Genomic DNA, 17,512 nt, shown 5'->3' on the forward strand with positions numbered 1-17,512 from the left:
GCTGTGACAACCTAAAGTAAGGATTCAGAAATCACACTGTGCTGAGCACCTGCAGGAGAAATTTCTAGAGGGGTCTTTAGGCTTGGGGTTTCTGAAAACACAGCTCGAGGGGATAAATCTGTGGCTAATAAATGTGGGAAGGGTTTGGTGACAAATGTTGCTACTAAGGAGCAAAGGAATCACCCTGCACGTGTCGGCACGGGGCCGGCGCGTCTGAGCGCCGCTGTCCTATGGGACCACACAGGGGTCTCTGACAACCCCAAAATTCCCCACCACGCCGTTGTTGCACCCCACGACCTCAGGGCTGCTGGACACAACGACGGGGGGCCCCGCCAGCTGCCGGATGACGCAGCCCTGGTTCCCAAAGCTGAGCACTTGTCCAGGCTGGCAGGGCCCCATCCTGGCATTCATGCCTGCGCTCCCAGCGCTGACCACGGTGCGGGCTGGGTACCCCCCGCTGCGGGAGCTGAACCCCCCGGCTTTGCAGCTGACCCCTCCAGCCTGGCAAAACACCTCTGGGATGCACTGCTTGGCCACGGAGCTGAGGACTCTCTTGGGGTGGATGCCAGCGCTGCGGGAGCTGAACCCGCCGCTCTGGGAGCTGTGGCGGCCGGCCCGCCTGCCCAGGGAGCCGTAGCCACACACGGCCCCGTTGGCCATCATCCCGCAGTCATCAGGGATGTTGTAGCCACTGCTGACCACAGCTGCAACAGAGCCCATGGGAGTCAGTTAGGGCGGAAAACTGGACAACTTCCATAAGGCACATTGTTTCTTGAGTGACAGAACCAACCAAACCTGATTTCCTCCGGATTTGTCTAATGTGTCTGAGCCCCTGTTCCTTCCTACTCCTCCCCCGTGTCCCAATACATCCCCTCATGGATCCTCCCCCTTCCCATGTTGCTGGTGCCTCCCAGGTTCAGTACATATCCCATGGTCCCCAGGACATCTCCCTGTTGCCTCCAAGGGTAGAAAAGAGTTTGACCTTCTCCCCTCACTCCAAAATCTGGGTTTTTTAAAAAAGGTATTTGAGATTTCTGAGGCTAAACTTTCCAGAACTGGAAAAGGGAGGCAGAGACCTGGGGCAGACAGATAATGTCGCTCCCAAAGGTATCTCTCCTAAAACAAGAAATCTTCATGAAAATGTGAAGTTACTTACACACGCTCACAGGGTTCCCCACACATATCCTGTGGGGAGAAAAGAGAAACGCACATTACTCACAACTTCCAGCCACAATCCAGACCACTTAGTCCCTTGTTGCAACATGCCTCACTATCCCTAGGACAGGAACTGTTTTTGCTGGCACCCATGTGGCCTTCATGGCCTCCAGGCACCTCTCCAGGTCCAGTTTCTGTCAGCCTGGGGAGACCTTGGAGGTAGAATTCATTTGGGAGCAGGAACTGCTATGGCCTCAGATACACAGGAGGGAAACGTGACACCAACCTGCTCTCTTCACCCTCGAGCAGAGTCTTGTAGGTGGCAATCTCGATGTCCAGGGCCAGCTTGACATTGAGCAGCTCCTGATAGTCCCGCAGCATGCAGGCCAGCTCATCCTTGGCCTTCTGCAGAGCGTTCTGCAGCTCAACATGCTTTTCCCGAGCATCTTTGAGGGCACAATCCCCACGCTGCTCAACGTCACAAATGGAGGTTTGCAGGCAGGAGACCTGTCAGGGGAGGACAGCAGTGTAGGTGTCTGCAAAACTTCTTATCCTAGTTTTTGGACACTTTGGGTTTGGATAAATCTGCTCTTCCAATTGCAAACAGGGAAAAACCACCAGCATCCCACCTCCCCACCCACTTTTCACTTTCCAGCCAGGGCCTAGAGCAGATGTAAAGTCTTCCAAAGATCAATGCATCACCTTGCCCTGTGTCTGAGCTGTCCTGCTTCTCTGGAAACATCTCCTACCTGCTTCTTGACGCTCTCCAGCTCACACTGCAGCTTCTGGATCATCCGGGTCAGCTCTGAAATCTCACACTTGTTGCTCTGCAGGTCATGGCAGAATTTCCCTCTCTTATCCTGCAGCTCCTGAAACTGGAACCAAGAAATGGGACAATCGTCACTTTTGGCCTGTGACATTGCCAGGCACAAACCCAGCTGGCCTCTTACTCACCCTGGTCTGGTAGAAAGCATCAACTTCTTCTTTGCTCTTCTGGGCAATCTCCTGGTACCAGCACTCGACGTTCTTGATGATGCTTTCCATGTCCAGGTCTCGGTTGTTGTCCATCTTGACGATGACCGAGGTGTCACAGAGCTGGCGATCGACCTGGGCCCTTTCCTGCGGGGTGGGAAGGGCTTTGTCAGCTCTTCTCACCTCTCAGGCTCTGCAGGGAGGGAAAGGCTGGGACACCGAGTGGCTGAGGGATAGAACAAGTCAAGAAATATCCCTCAGGATGGCTCAGCAGAAAATCCTGCGGCAGGATGAGTTGCCACCTGTGACTGCTGACCTACGTGCTGACCTGCAGCAATTCTGTCCACATCAAGGGCAAGGAATTGGAGTGACTTAACCCTTGGTATCCTCTCATCTCCTGCTGCCTGAGTGATTTAATGACAGGACTGAGCTGGGAGTTGCTCCAGCTCTAATCAGGCAGCTGCAATCCAGAGGAATGAGACGGACTCATCTTTTCTCCAGGGTAGAGTTAGGACACAGCCAATTCCTACCTGGAGCTGCATGAAGGAAGGGGGAAACACCCTATCTCCAACATAATCATGTTAATGTTATATCAACCTTGTACTTTAATGCTTTTAGTTATTCAGGGCTTTGTATGAGATACATCCCAGAGGAGTTTCAAGCAGTAGAAATTTGGAGCACCTGAAGGATAAGACAGGACCACCGAAGTCTCAGGATGTACCAGAGGAACTCACCTCCTCAAACACACATTTCAGCAGCTCAAGCTGCCTCCTTAACAGATCCACCTTCACCTCCAGCTCTTCCTTGTTTAAGAAGATGCAGTCTGCATCCTGCAAGGGGAGAGACACACACATTCCAGCCCAAGCCTGGCTGTAAATGTTGGAGAAACACACAGAGGCAACACCAACAAGACAGAAATGTGTCTCAACAAGATTGCAAGAGAAGAAAGGTGTGAGAGGGTGAGTCAGGATATCCTGGTGCCTCCTAAAGGAAAACGAAACCATTCCAACATGACTTACAGGAATTAGTTGATTTATCACTTAGGACGCAAGAACAAACCCACAACTGACTAATGAGTATTTAAACACAATTTTTTAATATTCTTCAAATGATTCCTGCTTTTCTGATGTCCAAGAATAAAGGATGTGGAGAGACAGACAGAAATAACCTGGTGTTCTGGTGTGACCTGTCCTTCTCTGTCCCCCTCCCACACTTCAGGAATGTTTTTGAGGCAACAAAACTGGTGCTGTAGTGGTGATGATGTAAATTTTGAGTAGGCATTATTTTTACTTTCTACTTGCCTCTTTTCCCAACCCTGTGCCTCTTTCCAAGTCTCCCTCCAATTCATCATAACACTTTTGTGGGTTTTTGCTAATAATTAACTATTTCAGCCAAGTTTTGCCTCAAAAAAATCTACTACAGGTAAAACTATTCATGTCGTTTGAGCTTCTCACCTTTTTGAGTGCCACAAATTCATTCTCCACAGTTGTGCGCCTGTTGATTTCCTCTTCATACCTATTGGAAAAGGAGGAAAAAAGGACTGAGGAATGAAAAATGCTCAGACACTCAGACATCAACCATCAGGTATAAATTATAATAATTTCAGGTATAAATGACAATAACCACCAGGTAAAAATGACAACTCTCTCATGCTGGGACTGCCACCAGGCACTGCCAGATCAGTGTCTGGAGACCAACATTAAACCATCTCAAGATCAGAAGCTTCTTCATGAGCAACAACAACCAACATTACCAATGCAAAAAGCTTGCCAGTGAGACAGAAGAATGTGGCACTCCCAGAAGGGACATGCCACAAGTCTAAGAGGAGTTGCCCAAGATGAACCAGAAAAGCAAAACGCCACCAGCTAGAGGAGCTCAGAAGGTCCTTACTTGCACTTGAACTCCTCCACCAGCTGGCTTGTGGCACATTCTTCACTGCCCAGTTTCTGCTTTTCACACAGCAAACAGTCCAGGCGCTTCCGCAGGTCACAGATGTAATTCTCGAAGTACAGTTCCAGGTTTTTCCCTTTTTTTGGCAGCACATATTGCTGCAGGAGGCCCCACTTGGTCTCCAGCACTTTGTTCTGCTGTTCCAGGAATCGAACCTGAAGGCAAAAGATAGAAATTCTTCAAGTAAAGAGATGAAGGCAGGGACTCAACACCTGTTTAACTCTCTGCTCTTAACCACAGGTGCAGGAATGGGATTTTCAGGAAGTGAGAGATGAGACGGCACCATGATCTGAAAGTTAACTGCCCTTATTAAGAGATCTTTATGCCACAAGTCTGAATTATTTCAAAATCTAGAATTCAGACATGTAAATTATTTAGAAATCTAAATGCCATGTCTACATTATTTAGAAATCAAAGAGTCCCATGTCTACATTATTTAGAAATCCAGGAGCCTGGTGTCTAAATCTGCATTTCTTAAGAAGTATTAGGAACAAAACTCCAGGTGGTGCCTCTGATGTATTTTAGGATAAAATCGAGTCCCCAGATAGTGAAACTGCTTTGTCTCTGCCTTTTCTACAAAGGGATCCTTGAGTGACAGATCAGATTTCATCTCTAACCTTCACATGTCTGGATCAAGATTAACCACGTTTGCCTTTGGGAAAGTTTTTGGAACTTTCACTATATTTAAAGCCAAAGAGAGGGAATTATTTGAATTTTTTAACACAGGACAGAAAGATGAACCTGTCAGGGCTGTAACTTCCACCTAAGCTGCGGCAAGAAATCCAATTTGAACTGAGACTGTCCAAGAGGAAACACCTGCAAGAAATTCCAGTGCAACCATGACCATGTTTCAAAGGCCATGGAATACGAGAGAAGGGACAGGGCTGAAATGAGCCCCATTAAAAAAATCCCAGTCTGGATCAACATAGTCTTAAAATTATTATTAGTTATTAAAAATTGTTAGAATTATCTTAAAATTCTCTGTGGAAAGCTGGACCCCTGTGTGGACCCAGCTCAGTGATTCATGGCAGAGCTGGACTGGGGCTTTGGAGGAGGTCGATGGACTTGTGGCACAAGATGTGTTTGGGAGGGGGTCGGTCAGGTTTTGTTTTCCTCGAGGGAGAGCAATTCTGGAGCAGGTCTGCACTCACCTTGTCAATGAAACAGGCAAACTGCGTGTTGAGGGTCTTGATCTGCTCCTTCTCCTGGCAGCGTATCTCATGTTCCAGCGGGTCCACCCCGACGCAGAGGGGCTTCAGCAGCCGCTCGTCGATGCAGATCCCTTGGATGCCATCAGCCTTGCGCTCGGGGTACCCCCGCACGATGCTGTATCCCCGGGGGCCGCACAGGCCAATCCTTCCTCCTGCAGCATTCCCGTAACCCATGCCCCCGAACCCCATCTCCCCAAAGCAGGGGGTGCCGCAGCCCCCGTTGACATAGGAGATCCTCCTGCTGCCGCCCAGGTTGCAGACGCTCCTGCTGCTGTAGGCGCCGCAGCGCACCGGCTGGCTGGCGGACGCGGCGTAGCTGCGGCCGCAGATCTCCGAGGCTGAACTGAAGCCTCTTCGTCCCAGGACAGATCTCACCGTCGGTGCCTGCCTGCTCATTGTGGCTTATTTGAAGGTGGAATAGCAAAGTTATGGGGCTGCTCTGGTGCAGGATAGGAACAGGAATCCCACTGGAGAGACGCGGGGATGCTGTCCCTTATATATATTTTGGGAAGCTGGCCTTGATAGGATCAGGACGGTAATTTAAGTACTTAAGGGTTTGGTTTGCCTGGCAGCAATAAATGCTCCTCAAAATGCAAACCAGCCCAGCAAATAGTAACTACTGAGGAACTAAAAAGGAATCTAAAAGTGCTCTGTTTGCAAGTTGCCTTCGAATACATTACGGTTTGAAGTGTTCCCCTAACTTAGTGCTAATTATAGTTTAGGAACATTTTTGAAGAACTCTTTGTGATTTGTTTGCAGTGTGTCGTTTGGGGTTTTGTGTCTCATAGGGCTGTGTGTGATGGGATGTTTTGCGGACTTGCACTTTGTGGGAGTAATTTCACAATTTTGGGTGCGGAAAAGGAACTCAAAGGAAAAATAAAAGAAGAAAGTCAACTGTAGAAAAACAAACACTGGAAGTTGTGTCATAATGGATCATTTCTGTATCTGAAACACCAGTAAATTCACTGAGCTTAAGGTCTGGATTTTTATGCAAGGACTCAAAATATCTCCCAGTTACATGCACAAAATCACAGAATTCTGGGAATTCTGGGAATGTGCAGAAGCCTGTGAATGTGCAGCATTTCACAATGATCTCCCCTGAAACACCAGTGAAGCAGATCAGGTTTCATCCCGGATCTGTGACATATTTCTGTTTGCTCACAGATGTATGTTCTGTGCCATCAGTGACCATTTTTTCTAGAATTATGCTGGAAGTTCGTATTTGTGACAGTTAATTCTTTGGCTTTCACTATTCTGGAGCTTCTCCCAAGGCTGGGTGTCAGAGACCTTTCAGACTTGCCACCTGGAAGTCTCTACAGGGAACAAAAAAGGAACAATAGTCTGTTCCAGCTTGGCGAGATCCGCCCCATTCACCAAGTGGCGGCTGAATTTGGGTGACTTTGCCAGACATGTTCTTGAGACTTGGGGAGACAGCTCCAAGGCAAGGGGTCCCCGGGGCTGTGCTCAGGGGAATGGGGGCAATTTGCTCTCCGCAGGGGCTGGGCTTTCTGCATCAACAGAGGAAGTCTTAATGAGTAGATTAGGCTGGACAACAAGGAAGGCTCTGACTCACACTGGGGAGATGAGTCCCTCTCTCTCCTAATCACCAGCCCAAGGAGGTGAGGCAGGAAACCTCTCCAGGCCTTCTCCAAACTGGCAGCTGGAAAGTCAAAACAAAAGGGCTCTTTCAGCTCTTCATGGAAGAAGTGTTTGGGAGAAAAAAGAATACTATAGTTCAAACAACTGAACACCCTCAGTCCTTCCTTTCGAAGGGAGCAATGCTGGGAGGAATCTCCATATTATACAATGGGATGGCAGCTGGAGGCACCCAGATTCTATGCTCCTTCATCCTCATTAACCTCCTCCAAAAACATTTTCCAAGAGTCAGGATGACAAAAATTATGCCAAACCTCCTCCAAACACGCAACTTTCTAACATCAAGTGGTTGAAAAGAAGATGCACATGGAAACTGCGGGATGTGACAGCAGCTCCAGGATCCCCACAGCCATTAATTGAACCTGTAATTGCAACTTCTGTGAGTTTGAGGGGCCAGTGGTATAAATTAGTTGTGTAAACTGCTACTTTTGCTGTATCCAAAAGGGGTAATTCCAGATATTTACAGCATTCAGATGACACCTTTGTAGTAGTTCAGGCTTACAGTGTAAACTGGGCTGCCAGCACAGTTGGAAATATCAGATTAAACAAATATGAGAGGCTTCAAAAGCTGCAGTTTGGAACTTCCACAGTCCTTGAAGTTCTAAACAGATTTATCAGAAGCAAAATGCAGATCTGACTCCAAAGAAGAGCAGTTGTTCGGAACCCTGTGTAGGAAACCAGCCTCATCATCAGACTGAAGATGGGCCCCATTCCCACTCTGCACCCCATTATCCCAGTTGGATGTGTGGGAGACACTTGGAATGCAGCATAGGCTGCAATTAAACATCTGTGAAACAGCTGTACTGCAGCAGCCCCAGTTCCCAAACTAATGAGAGCCACTGGGTTCCTGAGAGGGAAGAGATCTTGGGTAAAGTTCCCCAGCATTGGGTAAAATGTGTGTGTTGGCCAAATTCCTATTGTTTCTTCTGGATCCCAGTGGGAAGGCAGCTTAATTTAATGTCTTTTAGATCTTTCCAAGGAATAATAAGTGGTACATAAGACCTCAAGAATAACCAATTTGTTTTTGTGAATATGGATGTGGGAAAGGGGAGAGCACTCTGAAGAAAAACCTGCAGCTTTTTGACTCAAAAAAAAAAAAAAAAAGAGAGGAAGAAGTGAGGAAATCAAAAAGGAAAATATTTTGATGAGGGATTGGATGAGTCATTTTGACGACTTGCAATCGCTTCCTTTGTCAGCATTTCACTCCCTGAATGTGCTGCCGAAAAGGGAATTCATTAGAGGAACAGTGGCGTTCACTAATTTGTTTGTTGCCTCTGGAGATGAATCTGGATGAGCTCTCAGAAGGTGTTTTATGCGATAGTCTCAAAGGGCTCTGTTATTATCCTTAGCCATTGAGAGCTCCTCACAGTCAGGTTGGACAATGGCAAGAATCTGCCTGTGCCACAGCCATTTGATCCATGTAAGACTCGGTTGGAGCATGGATTTTTACAGTTTCTTGGACTGGGCAGATTCTTGTCAAAGTTATTAATGACATGTTGGAGGATTTATTTGATTAGTGCAGTTTAGCCTCTTGTATCCTAAAGCCAAAGTTATCCAAGGCAATTCAGTCTGGTCATGTGTTTTTGCCTCTCATTAACAATCCACGTGAGGAGTCAAAGCTGGAATTTTCAAGGGATATTCCTCATAAAACTCATCAAACATTGGGCATTGGTGCACTTTCCTCCTTCCTTTAGCCATCAACCTGGCCACAGATTCTAATTTCCTCTTTGAGACTCCGTCTCTGGCTCATGGAAAGAGATCTGGCATCTCCAGACAGTGATTCATCACCTCCCAAAATAGGCAGTGGAGGCAGGTGGGAGGAATCCACCTCTGCAGCTCCTTCCCTCTGTTCTTCCTGGAGACCAGAGGCCGTCTAGACAACCAGACACCGGCTCCGGCGCCTGCTTGGGGAGGTTGAGAGAGGTGAAATGAGTCCCACCCTTTGGGCACTAAATTTCTTCAGCACCTTTGAAGTCCTAATGAGAGCCCCAGCCTCCCACGCTCCTGGATCCACTCGTCTCGCGGTGCCGCATCGCCCGATCCTGCGACTGGAGGCATCAGAGCTCAGGGTCCCAACAAAGGATCAGGCTTGGTTTGATCTTCCTCCTATCATGATCTTCCTCCTGTTGTTTTCTTCCTCCCGCAGTGGAAATGAATGTGGGATGTACAGGAATCCAGGATGGTGTCCCACTGCCTGGCACAGCAAAAGTGTTAGAAAAGGTGAGAAAAGTACCTCAGTTGTTAAAAGGTTACAGAAATGTCCCTGTAAATCCACAAGATCTGAAATGGTTTTCCAGTTGAAGAGATTCCCTGAGCCATCCCAAGGAAGGACCTGCCTGTAGAAAGTGGGAAGTGTATTCAGCCACGAGAATATTCGTGCCTTCCTATGCCAAAAGTCCAGTGCCCAAATAAAGGATTGGATTGGATTGGATTGGATTGGATTGGATTGGACTGGACTGGACTGGACTGGATTGGATTGGATTGGATTGGATTGGATTGGATTGGTGCAGCTTTAGGAGGTGCTGCAGAATGTCTGATGTTCAGAGAGGCCAGGTTTAAGTTCAACACTTGCCAAATTAGCTTATCACATCTTGAAATTGTGATAGGGGAGTTTGGAGGCAAAGAAATAACCCTAATTCCATGTCATTGCACTGATTTATTCTCCTCTTGCATAAAAAATGAGAGGATGGTCTGTTTCCAGTGGGAAACCTTTGGCAATCAGAGCCCTCCTAATGAATATTTATACCTGTTTGATTGCTCTTTTTTTGTCAAATCTTTCTTGTGGTTTCCTTCATTAATGATTGAACCTGACGTATTTTGTCCTTCTCATATTTGATTGGGAAATAACTTTGTATCACATGAGAGTGTGGGGGGAGAGGAAGCTCTTCCAGTTCTGAATCCTAATAATTTTGGTGAGGAAAGACCTTTATTCTCAATTTTGCCTTTGGTAAAATGTATCTGCCCAACCTCAGGTTCATTTCTTTTTTGTGGTCTTTCATCAGTCAAATCACAAAACACTTTAATACTTTTTTTATTATTAATTTTATGTTGATTTATGTTACTCATTTCTGCTTTCTTTTTTAATCTGCTCAACTGTACAATGAAACAAAAAGATCCCCATTTGATCTTTTTGAAAGCCTGAGTCATATTCATAGGACCTCGAAAACGATGTTGAAAAACCAACCAAGCACATTATGCGGCTTTTTCCCCCATAATCACCTCTTCCAGCAGATTTTGAAGAGCTATAAAAAATGTGTTTTGTCATCACATCTGCGACAGACATGACATAAAAACACAAAGTAATTCTGCATTTTAGAACACCCATTTGAATCCAGGTAGGAGTCAAATTTGGTGCAAATCATCTTAAAATATCTTAAATTTACACCAACCAAAGACTGGATCTACATTATTGGATCCCTGTTGCCCCAGCCCTGGAAGTCTCCAAGGCCAGGCTGGAAGGGGCTTGGAGCCACCTGGTCCAGTGGAAGTTGTCCCTTGTCATGGCAGGGTGTGGAACTGGATGGACTTTAAGGTTCCTCCCATCCCAAGCCATTCCATGATTCCATGACCCTCTCCAGACTGCTCTGCCTCCTCTGTTTGATCAAGACTTCTAATCATTAGATATGTCTTGTGCAATTAAGGAGTGGGTATTTCTGTACTTTTGGTAAACGCCTAAAAGCAAACAGTAACATGTTGGCTCTCCATTAATTTTACTGGAAAAGGAGCAAAAGGTTTAAAGCCGCCCAGGAGAAGTGAGGTTGGTGAAATTTATCTGTGTCCAAGGAGCACCAGTGGAGTAATTAATCTTTGTTGATTCCAGCAGGTGGAATTCTAAATTAAGATTTTCTTTATGGCTTCCCTGCCTGCACATGCATGACCAGTCATTCCCAGGACATCACTAAAATCCTTCCTTCCTCTCCGTGACTCTGTGTGTCCCACCACAAAACTCCTAAGTCTCCTAAAGCTACATCAGAGAGACTTTGATGACACTTCCCAGAACACTTTAGGGAAAAGATTCTGGATTAAATCTCATTGTTTGGCACACAGATAGCAAAGGTCTAATAAGGAAAAATAAAAGGGTGACAAGAATTGAGTGATAAGATGATAAGTGTCCCAACAGAACCAACAACCCTTTAAAGAAAGAGTGGAAATCAAAAGGATTTGGGGGTTTTTAATGTTCCAAGTGTCCCTTTTTGATGTGATCCCAGTGGAGGAGCTTTTCTGATGTGGTTTCCTGATGCTCCAGTGTTCTCACACCCAATCTGCCTCTCCCTTGTGTTGAGGTGGAGTTGAGGTTACTTTTAGCACTAAAAGTGGAGCAGGACTTTCATTTTTCTGCTTTAGCCCTTAAATCCTGCTTGTCACCACCCTCACAGCTGAAGTTCAGATCTGGCTGTTCCTGGGACAAGGTGGTCCAGTTGAAATCCTCGCCCCTGGTCCACACATCCCTCATGGCTGAGCAGTGCTGCCCATGCTCTTGTCAGCCTTCCAGCTCTTCCCACACCTCCCAAGTGCCCCAGTGTCTGGAAAGGCTGAGTCTCCAGCTCTAGCCCTAAATTCCTCTCTCCTGGGGATGCAGCCAGGAGCACCAGGGATAAATTTCCTCACTTCGGAGCCAGCCACGCTTCTGGAGCTGAATCCTCCATGAGGGGCACAAATGCTGTAGGGTGAGGATGCAGCACTGCAGGAGGACTTGAATCTTCTGGGCTGTCCAGACCCACATTCCAGGTTAGTCCCAGAGCTGATGGAAATCACTGTTGTGGGAAAACATAATGGGAGTCATTCATGGGAAGGACACAGCCCTCCTCCTCCTCCTCCTCCTTCTTCACCTTTCCCTCCAAGCCACAGTGAGATGGTTTAATTTTGTAAGGAAATTTAAAAACCTTTATCTTACTTACATACTCCAACAGGGTTCCCAAGGCAGACCCCAGAGGAGAAGGAGGTCACAAGGTTATCCATGATGCAACAAGCATTTCTAGCACTTTTCCCCCTCCTGGGGCTCTGAAGGGGCCCCAAGGACTGAGCGCTGCCCACACACGGCTGTGGTGGAACCCACCTGCTCTCTTCACCCTCCAGCAGAATCTTGTAATGTAATCTCAATATCCAGGGCTATCTTGGCATTCCACAGCTCCTGGGAATCCTGCAGCATCCATGCCAGCTCACCCTTGGCCTTCTGGAGCTCACTGTGCCTCCCCCAGGCATCTCTGAAAGCATGACCCCCATGCTGCTCAATGTCACCAGGTGATGTTTGCAAACACAACACCTTCTGGGGGGACATGAGGCATCCTGCCTTTTTGTGATTTCTTTCTCATCATTCCCACCTCTAAAAGAAAAAAAATCTGCTTATTTTAAGAGTCTTAAACTGGGTTTGAGTTTTGTTTGGAGTATTCCAATATTCTGCCCTAACTGGAACTAATAATTAAGGTTTCCCATTGCTTCCCGTTATAAACTATATAATGAATTAGATGGTCTGGAAATTATACCAGTTTCTACAGGTGCTGAATTACTGGTGAGTCATAATTCTACCCATTCGTTGGATGCTTTGAACCCATGTCAGAAGCCAGAATTGCTGCTGAAGCAATTTCAGCAATTTTCTGAGAGCTGTAGCTAATCCCATGATCTAATTTGGTGCAATTAGTTCTTTGCAATAATCAAAAGGATCCAGCAGAAAATAGGCTGGGAGATAATCCTTCTTCCATGCTTAGCTTTGGGAAGAGCTCTCTTAGACTGATGGAGCCAGTGTGAGGCAACTCACTTTGATAAAGATGAAAGAAATTGTGGGATCATGGAATTGTTTGGGAGGTAAAGGACAGTAAAGCTCATCCAGTCCCACCCCTGCTATGGGCAGGGACACCTCCCACTATCCCAGGCTGCTCCAAGCCCTATCCAACCTGGCCTTGGACACTTCCAGGGGTGGGGCAGCCACAGCTGCTCTGGGAAATCCATTCCAAGACCTCATCACCCTCACAGGGAAGAATTTCTTCCTCAAATCTAATCTAAATCCACCCTCCCCCAGTTTAAAACTATCACTCCTCGTCCTATTGCCACAGGCCCTGCTAAAACATTTGTCCCCATTTTTTTATAGATGCCACAAAGGTGTAGAAAACACAACTTGGGATGTGACACATTGGATCCAGACATTAAATCCCATCCTTCCCACCTGTTCCTTCATGTTTTCCAGGTTACATTGCCTCCTCTGGATCACAAAGCTCAGCTCTTTCATCTCTCGCTGGTGGGACTTCAGCTTCTTGAAGTGCCTCCACTTTTCCTCCTCAAGCTCTTGGAACTGTTAGTAAGGAAGGAGAGAGGTGGGAGTTGATACTTGTGGCTTAGATAGGAGCCTTGAGTCTTTTTCCAGAGTGAATTAAATTCAGTTTAGAGAAAAAGATTTGTGGATCCTGAGACTGCTATCAGAAAATGGTCAATTCTCCTACAAGTCCCCATTCCCAGTACATGCCATCACCTCTGTTCCAGGGGTATTCTCCCATCTTTGAGACTCACAGAGTTTATCAGAAGGGAAAATTAGATCCAGAAATCACTTATTGAAGAAAGGAACCAAATCCCACCACTTTTGCACTGTTATTTCTGACAGTGAGAGGCTTAAGAAGCTGTCACCAGACCTACCCTGGCTCAGTACAATGCTTCCAACTGGGATTTGCTTTTCCAAGCTATACCCTCACACCAGCGCTCTATTGCCCTGAGGCTGCCCCCCTGTCCAGGGCTCAGCTGTTGTCCATTTTCACAGTGACAGAGGCATCACAGGGACTTCTCTCCAGCTCCCACTTTTCCTAGAAGCTGTGCTAAGCAGCCCTAAGTCACCAGAGCATCCCTGTCCCTGGATTTCTTATCTCACATCCCAGTGGAAGTAAAACCACCATGGAGAATCTGACCTGAGCCACAGCCCAGGAGTTGAAAGGGGGTTTGGTTTATTTTTTCAGATCTCAAAATCTTCCTGATTGGGATTCCCAAAAAGAGCCTGATTGGTTAATCTGGCCCAAATTCATATAGACAATGAGGAGATGGGAGGAAGAGCTGCCATGAGGAACAGCTGGGACAGGAGCATCCCTACCTGAGCAGAAATACATTTCAGGAACTCCATCTCCTGTTTTATGGTTTCCACCTTTGCTTCCAGCTCTTCCTTGGTCAGATGGACACACTCCACATCCTTAAAGAGTTTCCAGATGTTTAGGAGTCAAAATTATGCCTACACAAGGATCTAAGGCAATTCCATTATATTTTTGGAGTAAGAAATTTTGAGAAACTCAGTTATCTCCTGACCAGCAACAGCTAAGGGGTTCCCAAGAATATATCCAGTATTGAAGAGTTCTTGCTGAAAAACCATCATCATTCAAGCACAAGGAGCAAAAAAACCCCACCAGTTTAGAATGAAGTATTCTCTCGGTGGCATGTTTTTCCACACCCCACACCTGTCCAAGGACTTCTAAGATTCTCTAGACCAGCCCCTTGCCTTGCAAGGATTGGATCAGAGGAAAACCCTTGGATCTCTGCACCCAAACCTTCCATTGATCCCAATTCCTTACCTTCCTTAGCAACACCAAGTCACTCTCAGCAGTGGTGCATCTGCACTTCCTGCTCATATCTGGTGGGGAAAAGAGGAGACCAGTGAAGGGCCCTTCCAAGAATGGAGACCTCATTTGAGTGGATATTTAGGGAACAGAGTGCTTTGGATCTCATCCTTTTGGATCTCAACCTTTTGATCTCAAACTTTTGGATCTCAGGCTCTTGGATCTCAACATTTCAGGTGTCAGATTTTTGGATCTCAGTTTTTGGGCATCGTCTTTTTGATTTCAGCCTTTTGGATCCCAGATTTTTGCACATCACCCTTTTGGATTTCAACTGCTTGAGTCTTGGCCCTTGAATCGCAGCCTTTGTTATCTCAGTTTTTTGGAAGTCTATCGATACAGCCCAAGCCAAGAGTCCCCTTAGTGCAGCTGTTGGAGCTCCTGCCCAAGGGGTAGCTTCTCCTCACTCAGTGGCACCTGAACTCTTGCACAAACTCCTCAGAGTGGCTCGGCTCGGGCTCCACCTGCTCCTGTTCCCACTGCAGTGAGTCCAGCCACTGCCACCAGCAGCAGGCAAAGCTGCCCAAGACATCCTTGATGTCCCTCTGGGCTGGCAGCAGCTGCTTGCACAGGACATCCCATTAGGCAGCCAACGCCCTGTTCTGCTGCTCTGGAAGTTTCACCTGCACTCAGAGAGCCTGTTCAGGTGCGTGTTGGGATGACTCCTACTGGGACCACAGGAGTAGGGGGGACACAAGGAATCTGCTCCTCTGGGTCAGAGTCCCCAGGCTCATTGAGCAGGATGAGAGGAAAAAGGGGGTCAATGTGACCTTCCTAAGCCTGCAATCAAGTGGGAGGTGTCCCTACCGTGGGAAGGGGTTGGAACTGGATGATCCTTGGGGCCTATCCCAACCCAGGCTATACACAGTGGGATTGCTGGGGTGTCCTGCATGGGACCAGGAGTTGGGCTCAATGATCCTGGTGGGCTGTTCCAACTTAGCATATTCTGTAGTTCCATGATTCCATGAATCCTAGAGCAACGTGAGCCTGCTGCTCATCCACTCTCCAAGGAAGCCCTGGACAGCGCAGCCTTTGTGGCAGCTAATGAAACACCAAACTTTTAAATAAATCTGCATCAATGGGCTGAAAGTAGAAACCCTCATCCATGGATAGGAGACCATGGAAAAAAATCTGCCTGCAGAAAGAAGCCAACAGTGCCAAAGCCCCACTGGACACTTTGGAGGAACAGCCCCCTCCCACTATTAATAATAAAACCAGATGCAGTTCATCGAAGTATTTTAAAGTATAAATCAGATTAAAAAAACATAATGTGCTTGACCTGTGTTCATGGCACCAGGGTCACACATACCAAAACCAGCTCAAGGCTCATGAACTGCAGCGGAGAGGAAGAGATAACAAAGTCTGGAATGCCAAAGTCTTCTCTCAACTCTCACCTTGTGAATCAAAGAGGCTGCTCCCTCTCCTGCTTTCAGATCCACTGGATTTCAGGGCTGACCTTCACATCTAGGGGTTGCAGGAAGTCCTTGTTGACCTGCATGAGGTGAGCACCTCTACATTTGCCAACCAACCCTGACCTTCCCAGAGCCCAGAACAAACCCATTTCCATCCCTTTGTGTTTTGGAGTCTCTGGCCATGGCTCCAGCCGCTCCCAACACTGCCAGGAGGCAGAAGTGCTGCTTCAGCCAAGGGTCAACCCTCTAGAAGCAGAGGATGGTGAGAAGAATCTTCTCCCATGGGAACCTCACCCAGCTGACAGCTGCTGGCTCATGCTGGAAGGATATCCTCACCATGGAGGAGAGGACACAACCCAGAAGGACCCCTTTGCCCTGACACGTCTGCACTCCTCCCTTACACGCATATCAGGAGTGGAGCTTGCTTGATGGAAAGGAATAATTTGGGCTTTTCCTGGGGTTTGCAGTACCTGGTAGAAATTAGGAAGTTTCAATATATAATACAAGTGAACTTTTGTGAAATCCAGTGGAATTTCTCTAGGTGTAAATGCAGTCAGCTAGGATTCTTTTATTGGGTTAGTTTGTTCTCCTTCCTTACAGTGAATACAGGTTAGGAAATGGCCTGGAGAGTGTTTCTTTCTTCCAAGGACAGTTTCCTCTGCCATGAAGACAAGGTGGGAGACCTGAGAGCTGAGGGTGTTAGCCTGGAGAAGAGAAGGCCCCAGGGAGACCCTGGAGCCCCTTCCAGCGCCTAAAGGGGCTCCAGGAGAGCTGGAGAGGGACTGGGGACAAGGGATGGAGGGACAGAACAAGGGGGAATGGCTTCTCACTGCCAGAGGGCAGGGATAGATGTGATATGGGGAAGGAATTCCTCTCTGTGAGGGTGGGGAGGGGCTGGAATGGATTTCCCAGAGCAGCTGTGGCTGCCCCACCCCTGGAAGTGTCCAAGGCCAGGCTGGATGGGCCTTGGAGCAGCCTGGGACAGTGGGAGGTGTCCCTGCCCAAAGCAGAGGGGGAACTGGACAAGTTTTAAGTTCCATTCCAACCTAATCCATGATTCTGTGATTCTTGTTAAGTCTTTGGCTTTGATTGTGTAGAACACCCGGAGAACAAGACTCACATGACAAAGACAATAAAAAGCTTTAAAACTAGGAGGGTCTATCCCAAGTCTGACACTGGTTAATCATTTAATTGAGAACAGTGTTAAGCTGGTTGTGGTGGGCAGAGCATAAAACAACCTGTATCCTGCAAAATTCCTTATTAATCCATCTGCAACTCCTTGTCACTATCTTTTATATGAGAGCTTGTAATTAAAATCCTTGGGATAGCTCAAGGCAAATAAAAAGGGATTTATTGGAGTGTCTTGACAAGTGGAGAAGAAAAGGCTGAGAAGTTTCACAGAGTTGCTGAGAGCCTGAGAGGTGGAGCCAAGATTCCACCTCTCTGCTCATGGCTTCCTGCCAAAGTCTCTTTCAAAACAAAGAGTGGTGAAGGTTTCATTTCAGATCACTTAGAAGAAATAACTTTCCTCTGCTACTCCACCAGATCAATCCTGAACTTTTTCAATAGGCTC

The 17,512-nt window shown here is 47.1% G+C and overlaps 1 protein-coding gene across 1 annotated transcript; it reads right to left on the reverse strand.

The window, feature by feature from the left end:
- Positions 1–228: 228 nt before the first annotated feature.
- LOC311164259 (keratin, type II cytoskeletal 73-like) lies at positions 229–5,684 on the reverse strand (the record flags this gene model as incomplete). The annotated part of the gene is made up of 9 exons (XM_084223641.1): positions 229–704; positions 1,157–1,185; positions 1,442–1,662; positions 1,905–2,030; positions 2,110–2,274; positions 2,862–2,957; positions 3,582–3,642; positions 4,018–4,232; positions 5,229–5,684. The coding sequence occupies 9 exons, from the start codon at positions 5,682–5,684 to the stop codon at positions 229–231; spliced, it is 1,845 nt and encodes a 614-aa protein (XP_084079767.1).
- Between the last annotated feature and the right edge of the window lie 11,828 nt (positions 5,685–17,512).

This window comes from Fringilla coelebs (assembly GCF_963513975.1).
Source record: "Fringilla coelebs genome assembly, chromosome: 30".
Classification (NCBI taxonomy): Eukaryota; Metazoa; Chordata; class Aves; order Passeriformes; family Fringillidae; genus Fringilla; species Fringilla coelebs.